This window comes from Nelusetta ayraudi, unplaced genomic scaffold, assembly GCF_046127955.1.
Source record: "Nelusetta ayraudi isolate G7.1 ecotype Tasmania unplaced genomic scaffold, CSIRO-AGI_Nayr_v1 ptg000278l, whole genome shotgun sequence".
Classification (NCBI taxonomy): Eukaryota; Metazoa; Chordata; class Actinopteri; order Tetraodontiformes; family Monacanthidae; genus Nelusetta; species Nelusetta ayraudi.
In genome coordinates, this window is record NW_027466327.1 from 65,001 (window position 1) to 78,871 (window position 13,871).

The 13,871-nt window shown below is 50.0% G+C and overlaps 1 protein-coding gene across 1 annotated transcript in view; it reads left to right on the plus strand.

Moving 5' to 3' along the window:
• LOC142882438 (zeta-sarcoglycan-like) overlaps positions 1 to 13,329 on the plus strand; it is a gene marked incomplete at its 5' end in the record, with an annotated part of 61,787 nt that extends 48,458 nt beyond the window's left edge. The window contains one exon of the mRNA XM_076017180.1: positions 12,201 to 13,329. Coding sequence (XP_075873295.1) covers positions 12,201 to 12,407 — 207 coding nt within the window. The remainder of the gene's footprint in view (positions 1 to 12,200) is intronic.
• Between the last annotated feature and the right edge of the window lie 542 nt (positions 13,330 to 13,871).

Here is a 13,871-nt window from a genome sequence, read left to right on the forward strand (position 1 = left end):
AGAAGAAGAGGCAGAAGAGGAAGAAGAAGAGGAAGAAGAAGAAGAAGAAGCCATTAAAGTCTTGGCGGGGGGGGCGGGGGGGCAGGAGAGGGTGGGGTGGGGCTGCCACCTTCCATTAGAATCAAGCCAAGCAGAGCTGACACCCCCACCCCTCCACCCCCCACCTGTTTGTCTTCCTGTCATCAACATCCAATCACTCACTCGTTCATTTGTTCGCTCACTGCACCTCTGTTGCTGCGTCTCCACTCTTCATCCTCTTTTCCATAGGTGTGAGTGTGTGAGTAGCTCTCTCTCTCTCTCTATCCATCTATCTATCCATCTATCTATCTATCTATCTATCTATCTATCTATCTCTCTATCTATCTATCTATCTGCTATCTATCTCCCTGTCGATATCAAAAGAAATTGGGGCTGAATTTGGTTCATTTCTTCACTTCAGTGAAGCACTTCAACCCTCCGACTCACTGACTCACTGACTCACTGACTGACTCACTGACTCACTGACTGACTGACTCAATGACCGACCCACTGACTGACTCACTGACTGACCCACTGACTCACTGACCGACCCACTGACTGACTCACTGACCAACCCACTGACTGACTCTCTGACTGACTCACTGACCGACTCACTGACTGACTGACCGACCCACTGACTGACTGACCGACCCACTGACTGACTCACTGACTGACTCACTGACCGACCCACTGACTGACTGACTGACTGACCCACTAACCCACTGAATGACTCACTGACTGACTCACTTACTGACTCACTGACGACCCACTGACTGACTCACTGACTCAGTAACCCACTGACTGACTCACTGACTGACTCACTTACTGACTCACTGACAGACTCACTGACTGACTCACTGACCGACCCACTGACTGACTGACTGACCCACTAACCCACTGACTGACTCACTGACTGACTCACTGACTGACTCACTGACCGACCCACTGACTGACTGACTGACCCACTAACCCACTGACCCGCGGTGCCGTTGAAACTCTTTCAGTTTCCTGTTTTGTTGTTTGTCCCAACCAAACTCCTCCTCTTGCGTCGCTCTTCAGTCTTTCATCCCTGACCCGGTCGGCTGCAGTTCTCCTCCAGCAGAGCTCCGGGGAGGCCCGGTGAAAAAAGTGGATCACGTGTGTGAAAGTCCAAACGGGGGGAAGGTGGAGCGGAACCAAACTTTGAGAAGAACCGCCGTGGTTCCCGTCGGACGATGGCTGCAGAGGGCGCTCGGCCCCGCCGCCCCCCACTCGTTCCGTCGTCTTCACTTTATTTTCCATTTATTTATTTCTTTCACAAAGGCTGAGTCGCACAATTCCCACCTGTCTGCCGAGAGAAAAGAGGATTGCAGAGGGTTCGCAGCCGCACTTTCACAACACATTTGTCTCCAGCTGGCATGATGGGCCCCCTAATGCAGCCCACAACAAGATGGCTGAGGGGGATGAAGGTGAAGTGGAGGGTGGAGGGTGGAGGGTGGAGACGAGTGTCTGGATCTGCAACCGAACCGCGGTGGGATTCATGTCTGGGATATAGAGAGAGGGAAAGTCCACTCACCTTGGACTCAAGCCAGTGGACTGAGGCCACGCTCCGGTGCCTCAGAGAACTGGTAGCAGGTACCAGGTCCAACCACCGGAGGGAGTCCAGCAGGCAGGCAGGCAGGCAGAACTCAGCTTGACGTCCACTGATGGTTTCATCCGTTCTGCTTCTCAACCAGTCAGTGTAACCAGTCAGTCAGTGTAACCAGTCAGTGTAACCAGTCAGTGCAAGCAGTCAGTGTAAGCAGTCAGTGCAACCAGTCAGTGCAACCAGTCAGTCAGTGTAACCAGTCAGTGCAAGCAGTCAGTGCAAGCAGTCAGTGTAACCAGTCAGTGCAACCAGTCAGTGTAACCAGTCAGTGCAAGCAGTCAGTGCAAGCAGTCAGTCAGTGTAACCAGTCAGTGCAAGCAGTCAGTGCAAGCAGTCAGTGTAACCAGTCAGTGCAACCAGTCAGTGTAACCAGTCAGTCAGTGTAAGCAGTCAGTGCAACCAGTCAGTGTAACCAGTCAGTGCAAGCAGTCAGTGCAAGCAGTCAGTCAGTGTAACCAGTCAGTGCAAGCAGTCAGTGCAAGCAGTCAGTGTAACCAGTCAGTGCAACCAGTCAGTGTAACCAGTCAGTCAGTGTAAGCAGTCAGTGTAAGCAGTCAGTGCAACCAGTCAGTCAGTGCAACCAGTCAGTGCAACCAGTCAGTGTAACCACGCAACGACAGCGTCACGCAGTCTTGTTGTGTTTCAAGAGGGCTTTAAAGGTGCAGTGTGTGATACCTGGAGAAACAGCGACATCTAGCGGTTACATTTCACATTGCCGCACTCTTTCCCTCCCTCCCTCTCCTGAGCTTGCCAGTGAACTACGGTGGCCCTGTGCACCCAAACCTGGAGACCTCCTCCACCTTCTCCTTCTCCTTTTCCTTCTTCTTCTTCTTCGTGGTGGGTTTATTGGAGGGTGCCCCCTAGCGTTCAACCTAAATACCAAACGCTCTGCTGTCAGGCAGTGTGGATTGTCCACGCCAGGCTTCCTTAGAAATATGCTGGTGTAAGATGGCAGCTAACTGGGAGCAACTGGGAGCCTGGTTGATTCAGTCGAACTGCAGAAACACTGCAACCTTTTCAGGAGATTCTAATGTTCTGCATGAGGAGGTCAGTGCGTCAGGTGCTTTGCCATTGGCTGCTTTCCTTTGTCCGTTTCTTTGTTATTTCCCAGAATTCTGTTCTGTTTCCCATGGGTTCATTTCCCCGTTTTCACGTAGTTCACGTCGTTTTTTATCCTAGCGCGACGAGATGTCGCGACGAGAATTACGGCTTTTTGCGCTTCACTCCATTCACAAGGAAACAGCTGCAAAACCCCCCGAAATTTTAGAAACATTGTTTTTATTTTGTGGGGGGGGGGGACAAACTTCCCTGGAAAAAGCAGCGAGTGCCTCGGGATTTTCTGCTTCACTCTGTCATTTTTTTTTTTTTTTTGAAGAGCCGCTAACGAAAGAAAAAGCACCTGGAAGGAAGAAGAGCCGTTGAAATTACCAGCAGTCTCATCCGCAGTTGAGCCGGAGTCGCGTCAACTCTGAAACCAGCAGATCCACAACATAAGCTCCGCCCCCCCTCCCCTCCCACGCGCGGCTGCGAGGTGAATCTGGGTCGAGCGCAGCGACTTTGAACAAAAGTTGTGTTGGTTGCCGAGTTGCGCTGTTTGTGGAGGCAGTGCTGGGATTTATTAAGCCTGCGTTAGCCTGCGTTAGCCTGCAGCTAGCATCACGCCCCACACACTGGGACCGCCTCCTCTTCTTCTTTCTCTTCTTTCATTTTTTTCTTTTTCTTTCCTTTTTCTTTTTTTTCTTTTTGCTTCCCCGAGCCGCTTGTTTTTACCTGCGGGTACGACAGACTGCGCAGTGATTCAACACTCAGCCTGGCGGGAGGCAACTGGCAACCGCACTTTGCAGCCCCTGCAGCAACATAAAAAAAAAAATTAAAAAAAATCCACACTTGGAAACAAACAGACAAAAAAATAAATAAATAAATAAAAAAAATAAGTCGCACAAAAAAGACAGAAACCAACAGCTGGAGCCACAACTGTACACTGGGAGTGCTCGCAAACACAAACACAACGAGAGAAAAACAATTGTTGGGTTCATTTGGCGCTGAATCCAACCGAGAAGATTTCCAGTCAACCCCAGCAGGAAGCAGCGTTTGCAACCAGCAGGGGCGCCGCCGGGATTTATTGATTTATGCCATATGTGCAGACACACACTGGCAGACACACACTAATCAGCTGATCACACTGCACTGCTGCTGCTGCTGCTGCAGGATTTGTTTACTCATTTCATCATCCCACTGTTGGACATTTCAATGTGTGTGTGTGTGTGTGTGTGCGTCAAAGGCAGCGATAACCGACTCACACAGTTGCCCCTTCAAATTTTTTTTTTTTCCGTGAATATTTTTCCCGTCATGATTAATGTCAGAAAATTCATTATCCAGCACTTCACACAGCCGCAAGCGGCCGCTGGGGATGTTTTCCCTCTCCGTGTGTGTGTGTGTGTGTGTGTGTGTGTGTGTGTGTGTGTGTGTGTGTGTGTGTGTGTGTGAGTCTACCAGTCTGATGTAATTGTGTCTCAGTATTTTCACAAGTGTGGGAGTGTTTTGGTGCTTCCTCTCTTATTAGTATTTGTCTGTCACCTCTAGTGTGTGTGTGTGTGTGTGTGTGTGTGTGTGCGTGCGTGCCTGCGCATGTGTCTGTCACTGCTGCTTCCCCTGCCAGTGTGTTGTTGTATTTTTAGATGCAATTCTGCCTTTTCTCCTTCTCACTTCACTGTGTGTGTGTGTGTGTGTGTGTGTGTGTGTGTGTGTGTGCACGTGTGTGCGTGTGTGCGTGTGGTACGGTGCGGCCGACTGATGTGGCTCCGCTGCTGCCACATCTGGCCACCCACACAATCAGTGGCTCTCAGGCCGCCGTCATTTGCTGGGCTGTGGGCTGCCGTCGCAGTGTGAGTCCATTCAGCACGGCTAATGGTGTGTGTAATACACTGCCGTCGCCTCACAACCTCACACCTATTGGCCTTGCCCATGCGTGCGTGTGTGTGTGTGTGTGTGTGTGTGTGTGTGTGTGTGTGTGTGTGTGTGTGTGTGTTTGAGAGAGAGAGTCCAAAGACAAAGAGCAGGAAGGAAACAGCTGAAGGGGAGGTGGAGGTGAAGGGAGACGGATGGAGGTTTGTGTGTGTGTTTGTGTGTACAAGTGGTTGTGGTTGTCGAGCGTCTTCTGGGATTTTTTTTTTCTCTCTCCTCGGCCGTCAACGCCGTCATCCGCTGAAAAGTTGCAGGCATTTATAAAGTGCAAGCCCACTTGGCGTCCGGATGAACCCTGGCAAACCTGGCAACCCGGCGGTGGCTGCTGCTGCTGCTGCTGCTGCTGCTGCTGAAGGTGAATTGTGGCCATTCTGCTGGTGATTACATCAGCAACAGCAGCAGCAGCAGCAGCAACAGCAACGGCAACAGCAGCAGCAGCTGCAGCAACAGCAGCAGCAACAACAGCAACAGCAACAGCAGCAACAGCAGTAGCAACAGCAGTAGCAACAGAAGCAGCAGCAGCAGTAGCAGCAGCAGCAACAGCAACAGCAGTAGCAACGGCAACAGCAGTAGCAACAGCAGTAGCAACAGCAACAGCAGCTGCAGTAGCAACAGCAACAGCAACAGCAACAGCAGTAGCAACTGCAACAGCAACAGCAACAGCAGCAGTAACAGCAGCAGCAGCAGCAACAGCAGCAGCAGCAACCTGGCAACCAGCCTGCAGAAGTCTCTTGCAGGGCAGTGTGCTTCTCTCTGAGGAGGATGTGAGCAGAATCGACTGTTTTGCTTCACCACGAGCCCTCCTGTGATCGGAGAGTTTGGAGAGAAGACTCACAAGATCACAAAGACAATTAGCACCATTAGCTCTGCCTCTGAAAAGGAGGAGAAAAGCTCGGGCAGCTGGAAGTGTTGGCTGCAGAGTCCTCAGGGCCCGACCGTCGTCAACGCTCTCCTGAAGAAAAACATAAAAAAAAAAAAAAAACTCATCGACGCTCCGGCCGCGAGTCCTCGCCTCGCGAATCGACTCATTTACCGACTCGTCTGTGCTACCGCTAAACGAGCTAAGTGCGAGGAAGATTAACTAACTAACTAACTAGCTAAGTAATGTTTGCAGTAGTGTCGGCTGTATCGGCCCTGTGGGAGGAGCAACATCTCCCAGCTCCTTTCAACTGGGCTGCGAACCAACGAGTCATTCAGTTGCTCTCATTAGAAAGCAGACAAATCGTTTGGTTGCTCTCATTAGAAAACAGACGAATCGTTCAGTTGCTCTCATTAGAAAACAGACGAATCGTTCGGTTGCTCTCATTAGAAAACAGATGAATCGTTCGGTTGCTCTCATTAGAAAACAGATGAATCGTTCGGTTGCTCTCATTAGAAAACAAACAAATCGTTCGGTTGCTCTCATTAGAAAACAGATGAATCGTTCGGTTGCTCTCATTTGAAAACAAACAAATCGTTCGGTTGCTCTCATTAGAAAACAGACAAATCGTTCAGTTGCTCTCATGAGAAAGCAAACGAATCGTTCAGTTGCTCTCAGTAGAAAACAGACGAATCGTTCGGTTGCTCTCATTAGAAAACAGACGAATCGTTCGGTTGCTCTCATTAGAAAACAGACGAATCGTTCGGTTGCTCTCAGTAGAAAACAGACGAATCGTTCGGTTGCTCTCATTAGAAAACAGACGAATCGTTTGGTTGCTCTCATTAGAAAACAGACGAATCGTTCGGTTGCTCTCATTAGAAAACAGACGAATCATTCGGTTGCTCTCATTAGAAAACAGACGAATCGTTCGGTTGCTCTCATTAGAAAACAAACAAATCGTTCGGTTGCTCTCATTAGAAAACAAACAAATTGTTCGGTTGCTCTCATTAGAAAACAGACGAATCGTTCGGTTGCTCTCATGAGAAAGCAAACGAATCGTTCAGTTGCTCTCATTAGAAAGCAAACGAATCGTTCAGTTGCTCTCATTAGAAAACAGACGAATCGTTCAGTTGCTCTCATTAGAAAACAGACGAATCGTTCGGTTGCTCTCATTAGAAAACAGATGAATCGTTCGGTTGCTCTCATTAGAAAACAGATGAATCGTTCGGTTGCTCTCATTAGAAAACAAACAAATCGTTCGGTTGCTCTCATTAGAAAACAGATGAATCGTTCGGTTGCTCTCATTTGAAAACAAACAAATCGTTCGGTTGCTCTCATTAGAAAACAGACAAATCGTTCAGTTGCTCTCATGAGAAAGCAAACAAATCGTTCAGTTGCTCTCAGTAGAAAACAGACGAATCGTTCGGTTGCTCTCATTAGAAAACAGACGAATCGTTCGGTTGCTCTCAGTAGAAAACAGACGAATCGTTCGGTTGCTCTCATTAGAAAACAGACGAATCGTTTGGTTGCTCTCATTAGAAAACAGACGAATCGTTCGGTTGCTCTCATTAGAAAACAGATGAATCATTCGGTTACTCTCATTAGAAAACAGACGAATCGTTCGGTTGCTCTCATTAGAAAACAAACAAATCGTTCGGTTGCTCTCATTAGAAAACAAACAAATTGTTCGGTTGCTCTCATTAGAAAACAGACGAATCGTTCGGTTGCTCTCATGAGAAAGCAAACGAATCGTTCAGTTGCTCTCATTAGAAAGCAAACGAATCGTTCAGTTGCTCTCATTAGAAAACAGACGAATCGTTCAGTTGCTCTCATTAGAAAACAGACGAATCGTTCAGTTGCTCTCATGAGAAAGCAAACGAATCGTTCAGTTGCTCGCGGTAGAAAAAGGACTCTCTGAGAGACGAAACTCCCTGCAAACTCGCTTCCTTCTGACATTTCACACTTTCTAAAACTGTCAGGGGAAAACGTTTCTGTTTCCGTTTTTCAACATTATCGCTTCCTAAATGAGTCATTTCGCGCAAAAGGACACGCCCCCTTCTATGCAAATACGCCTCATTCAAACAGCGGCAGACCCAGAGAGAGTTTGCGCTCGTGTCCGCGCGCAGTTTGACAGACGCAAACACCGCCAGAACCAGAACCAGAACCAGAACAGTTCCCCCTGTGTCTGTGTGGGTTCTCTCCGGGTTCTCCCTGTGTCTGCTGGGTTCTCTCCGGGTTCCCCCTGTGTCTGCGTGGGTTCTCCCCGGGTTCTCCCTGTGTCTGCGTGGGTTCTCTCCATGTTCATGTTCCCCCCTGTGTCTGCGTGGGTTCTCTCCATGTTCTCCCTGTGTCTGCTGGGTTCTCTCCGGGTTCCCCCTGTGTCTGCGTGGGTTCTCTCCGGGTTCTCCCTGTGTCTGCTGGGTTCTCTCCATGTTCCCCCCTGTGTCTGCTGGGTTCTCTCCGGGTTCCCCCTGTGTCTGCGTGGGTTCTCTCCGGGTTCTCCCTGTGTCTGCTGGGTTCTCTCCATGTTCCCCCCTGTGTCTGCGTGGGTTCTCTCCATGTTCTCCCTGTGTCTGCGTGGGTTCTCTCCGGGTTCTCCCTGTGTCTGCGTGGGTTCTCTCCATGTTCCCCCCTGTGTCTGCGTGGGTTCTCTCCGGGTTCTCCCTATGTCTGCTGGGTTCTCTCCATGTTCCCCCCTGTGTCTGCGTGGGTTCTCTCCATGTTCCCCCCTGTGTCTGCGTGGGTTCTCTCCGGGTTCTCCCTGTGTCTGCTGGGTTCTCTCCATGTTCCCCCCTGTGTCTGCGTGGGTTCTCTCCATGTTCCCACTGTGTCTGCGTGGGTTCTCCCCGGGTTCCCCCCTGTGTCTGCGTGGGTTCTCGCCGCTGCGAATAAGTCGCGCGGCGATGATTAAAGCAGGAAGTGGCGTCCGCTGCAGCGCCGCTAACGCCACTCACTTCCTCTCGGCCATTAGAGTGCAGCGCGCTTTGGCGGCAAATTCACCTTTAATTGGACACAAATTGAAGCGGTCGAGGTTCAATCAGGCTTTAATTCATTTCCCCGCTCTCCCCGTTTGGAGCCAACAAATTGGATTCATGGAAACTAATGAAGACGCATAAAACAAGCTGAGAGGCTCTGATTATGTGCAGTTTGAGAGGCCGTGCACACGCCCACGCACACACACACGCACACACACACACTCACACACACACACACATACACACACACACACACACACACACACAGACTCGGTCCGGAACCTGAGGCTCTCTGGGTTTTTGTTGTTGCTCAGTGATGAAGGAGAAGTTTGGTGGAAAGAAGAAGTTTGAATCCGGTGGAGTCAACGAGCCGGTGGACACCTTGACAATATCCTTCATTCTTGCCTTTCCCATCCATCCATTCATCCATCCATCCATCCATCCATTCATCCACCACCATCGTCCCCACTCTTGGTCCACCTCCCACATATTCTTTTTTCCTTCTTCTTTTCTCTCCACCTCCACCTCTCCTCGACTACTTCCTCCTCCTCCTCTTCCTCTTCTTCCTCCACCTCTCCCTCTTCCTCCTCCACCTATTTCTCCTCCTCCTCTTCCTCCTCCACCTCTTCCTCCTCCATCCCTTCCTCCTCCACCTCCTCCTCCATCTCTTCCTCCTCCACTTCTTCCTCCTCCTCCACCTCCACCTCTTCCTCCTCCACCTCCACCTCTTCCTCCTCCTCCACCTCCTCCTCCTCCTCCACCTGCACCTCCACCTCCACCTCCACCTCTTCCTCCTCCTCCTCCACCTCTTCCTCCTCCTCCTCCACCTCCTCCTCCTCCTCCACCTCCACCTCTTCCTCCTCCACCTCTTCCTCCTCCTCCACCTCCACCTCTTCCTCCTCCACCCCTTCCTCCTCCACCTCCACCTCTTCCTCCTCCATCTCTTCCACTTCCATCTCTTCCTCCTCTTCCTCCTCCTTCTCTTCCTCCTCCGCCTCCTCCTCCTCCTCTTCCTCGGCTCCGCCAGAAGAAGTAAATCATCCGTGAAAAATGTTTTGACTCGCTGTAATTGCGGCTTTTCCTTCGCGCTTCCCGTCGCTGCCTGCCGTCTGCCGCCACGTGCACAATGAACTGATGTCAGGAGACAGGCAGTGCGTGCACACACACACAGATGTCAAGGTGCGCCTTGACATTTACACGTTGCACTGTGGCATTTTGCTGGGCTCCGTGCACGGAGGGACGAGCGTGCACGTGTTCGCCTGCCAGGTCCACGTGCTGGGATTCACTGGTGGTCGCTGCCACAAGTCCCACCACTGGGGGCGCCAGTCCCAGGAAAACCAGACGTCTTCACCTCTTTCTGTGGTTTTGTTTGCGTGAAAGCGGAATTCTTCGGAGAAAAAAAAAAAAGATTCCCGGCCGTTGTTCGGTGACTCTGTTCCTAAGGCCGTCCATGATCGAGGAAGATCATTAATATTATCATGATTGCATGAACTCTGGTTTTGGTTCATGTTTGTCGACAAAGTTATTGGGAATTCTGTCGAGCTGCGACGTGAGAGAGGACAGATTGGCAGATTTGTGCAGGATTCTGATGCTAAAGATCAAACAAAGCGAGGCCGAGCTCCCCGGAGAATCACGTTGGTGCCACCGGGAGGCTCCCGCAGTTTCTCGCCGCCGCCGCCGCTGCATGTCGAACGGCCGCGTCGCTAATTCCCTCCAAGGAGCAGTGTTTGAAAAATTCCAAACACGGGATTAGCACCTTTTCAACCTCTGTGTGCGGCGCTAAGAGGATTCCGTGTTCTCCCGCTCGCTCCGCAGTGTGGAGTGGAATCCACTAAATCCCATCAGCTCTTCTATTTTAATGCACTCCCCCCCCCCCCCCCCACCCCCCACCCCCTTCCCCCGACCCCACGCCCACCCCACCGAATTCCATAATAGATATTTAAAACGTGAAGAGGACAATTTTCTCGTAGGAAATGGTTTCGGGCTGCTAGCATGCGCAACTTCCAACAAAGCGTAAACGCGGAAAAAATTTGACGATTGGGAAAATTGAAATGAAGCCGATTGCATTTTGATGAAGATTTCCGCTGGTTGCTCCACTTCCTGTTTTAGTATTTTCCTCTCCGCTCTCCTTCTCTCAGCCACTCATCGGACTCCACTCTATCTTTTCATCTTTATTTTTCCTCCTTTCCGCCGCTCCGTGCGAGGCAGAGAGCAGCGACGCAGCTTTTCTCACATTCTCATTCCCAGCGTTGGTTTTGAAAGGCTGTGGCTGCATCAGTCAGTGGGATGAAGGAAGTGGATCGTCAGAATGCAAAGTGGGGATTTCAGTGTAAAAGGAGGAGATTTTATTCAATTCAATCGGATAGTATGAGATTAAAAGTGACTTTTTGCGTCTGTGGCTCCCCAAAAACTTTCCTTCTTCTCTCTTTCATTTAGTTTCACTCCGTCTTTATGTAGGACAGTCTGTCCCTTATGTTCACACTGACAGCCGTCGCAACTTAAAAAAAAAATCTTTAAAAAAACTCATTTTATTTCTGTATTTCTTGCTGGAGCAGATGCAGATTTTTTTTCTATGATTACTCTTTTATTACTATTGGGAGGTGGGGGGGAGGTGATGGGGGGGAGGGGGGGTGCAGCATGATATGGCTCAGATTTTGTACCCTCACATCACCATGACCCAACTCTTGGCTCAGAATCCATACAAGACGAGGAACCGAGACGACCGCTGGCATGACGTTGAGGGCCAAACAGTTGTGTTTTTAGTGCAGTACAGTGAAAGTAACACAATAACAACCAGCACCAAGACACCACGCACAACCACCAGCACAGGTCTGAGCTGGACACACAAAGTGGTACAAACACAAAGACTACCGCCATCGCTTTGACAGTCGGGATCCGCTCCAGGTTTCTGCCTACTAATCATCCAATGTTCTACTCCCACTGCTGCTGCCTCCTTCCCAACACACACAGGCCTTTGCTTTAAGTAGCAGTTCCCCTCCCGTCCAGCAGGTGGATCCGTCTCAATGATGACCATCCTCAGCAGACTGTCAGCTGTTTTCTTCTGCTCTGGCAAAAGAACGCGTGTGTGTTCCTGGTGTTGTGTTCCGATTCTACTCTGTGACACTGAGATACTGTAATACTGTAATACTGTGACACTGTAATACTGTGACACTGTAATACTGTAATACTGTGACACTGTAACACTGTAACACTGTAATACTGTGACACTGTGACACTGTAATACTGTGACACTGTAATACTGTGACACTGTGACACTGTAATACTGTGACACTGTGACACTGTAACACTGTAACACTGTAATACTGTGACACTGTAACACTGTAATACTGTAATACTGTGACACTGTAATACTGTGACACTGTAATACTGTAATACTGTGACACTGTGACACTGTAATACTGTGACACTGTGACACTGTAACACTGTAATACTGTGACACTGTAATACTGTAATACTGTGACACTGTAATACTGTGACACTGTAACACTGTAATACTGTAATACTGTGACACTGTAATACTGTAATACTGTAATACTGTGACACTGTAATACTGTGACACTGTAACACTGTAATACTGTGACACTGTAATACTGTAACACTGTAATACTGTAATACTATGACACTGTAACACTGTGACACTGTAACACTGTGACACTGTAACTTCTCTTTGTGAATCTTTGCGTTGTTTCTTATCTACTTCATTCCTAACAGTTTCCTCTTTCCTGTTCCCCCGCAGATCTTACTAGACGCCAACACCATCAGGCTGGGCAACATTCCCCTGGGTAGTGCCGTGGACCCCCTGGAGGGGGCGCCGGCGGGCACTACCTACACCAAGCAGACTGTGTACGAGCTTTGCGCCTGCGCTAACGGGAAGCTGTACCTGTCGCCGGCCGAGAAAGGCTCCACCTGCCAAACCACCAGTAACTTTTGCCTGTGGAGCTGAAAGCGACGGTCCGGCCAGGAGGTGGCGCCGCAGGGGGGGACAGATCAGAGTTTTCCAAGCTGATGCTCGCCAAAAAAAAAAAAAAGAGAGAGAGAGAGAGACCGAGTCGCGACGTGGATTTTTCTTTGACACGGCTCGCTGTGTGGAAGCTAACGCCGGCTAGCGGACCAAATCAAGATGGCCGTTAGCGTGGCGAAGACATTCTCTCCTCAATGGAGCAGTGATCCCGTGATCCCGTGATCCGGTGATCCGGTGGTGGTGGATATATGTTGGTCAACAAAAAAAAGACAAAAAAACAAAAACAAAGACCAAACAAACAAACAAACAAACAGGGATGGTTTTGGTGTTCGCCTGCTAAGCTAAGAAGCAGAGACTGGACACAGATCCGCTCAACCATCAAACGCTCAATGATGGATTGGCCTGGTGGCCCAGGGCGGCCTGGTGGCCCAGGGCCAGAGGATGGACCGGGCAGGTGGGTGAGAACAGGACGCAGGACCAGCGGGGGCCACCTGGTGTTGAGAAGGAAAAAAAAAAAAAAAAAAACAACAAAAACCCGTTAGCTTCTGAAAAACTCTTCAAAGGTGACCTCTGGGGGGGCAATAACTGTAAGATACCTAGCAACCCTGAGACCAAAAAACTAAAATACAAATTAAAAAAAAAAAAATCATCTCGCGCTACAACTGGTTTTCCCAAAGGATGACCGAGCGGCTGGTCAGGAAACGACCACCAGAGGTCGGCAGGGGTCACACGGAGGAGCACAGCCCAGTCCAGCCAATGGGAAGCGTTGGTCTCCATTCAAACAGCCAATCAGAGGAATCAGATAGCAGCCTTTAGCCTAGCGGGAAGATGAGGCTCGCTAATGGACCAATCTATACCAGAAAGGCCTTCCCCCTCCTCTCACCCCCCCCCACACCCCCCCACCACCACCACCACCACCACCACCACGCCCCCACCCAGCCAGGTGGGTGTCACCCGCCCCCCTCCCCCCTCCCCCCAGCACCCGACACCCTGCAGTGAAAAATGTTCTGCTCCTCAACCCTTTTGCGTTGTTTCCTTTTCTCTCGACACAAACACAACAATCTCCCCCACGGTGACATTTATGACACACACACACACACACCTTTTCATCTTTACCCTGCGCTCCCTCCGGTTATTGTTCTGTCTGTGTACCTTCTTTTATCGCGGCTGCTTATCAACGTTCTTCTCCGTCCTCCACAGACAAAAAGTCGTCTGACCTTTCGCAAGCGGCACCACGGAGCCTCTTTGTCCGCCCGTCGTCTTTTCGTTTCCATCTCTCAGGATTCACATCGTCTTTTTTTTTTTTCACTCGTTTGTTTATGTTGTGTTTAGTTTAGTTTTCCTCCTCGCAGAGGGAACGTCAACATTATGGGATGGACGGTGCGAAAAACCCAGCGAGTCGACGGTTAGACACCTGAGAGGAACCGATTCGTTGTTCCGCCCCCT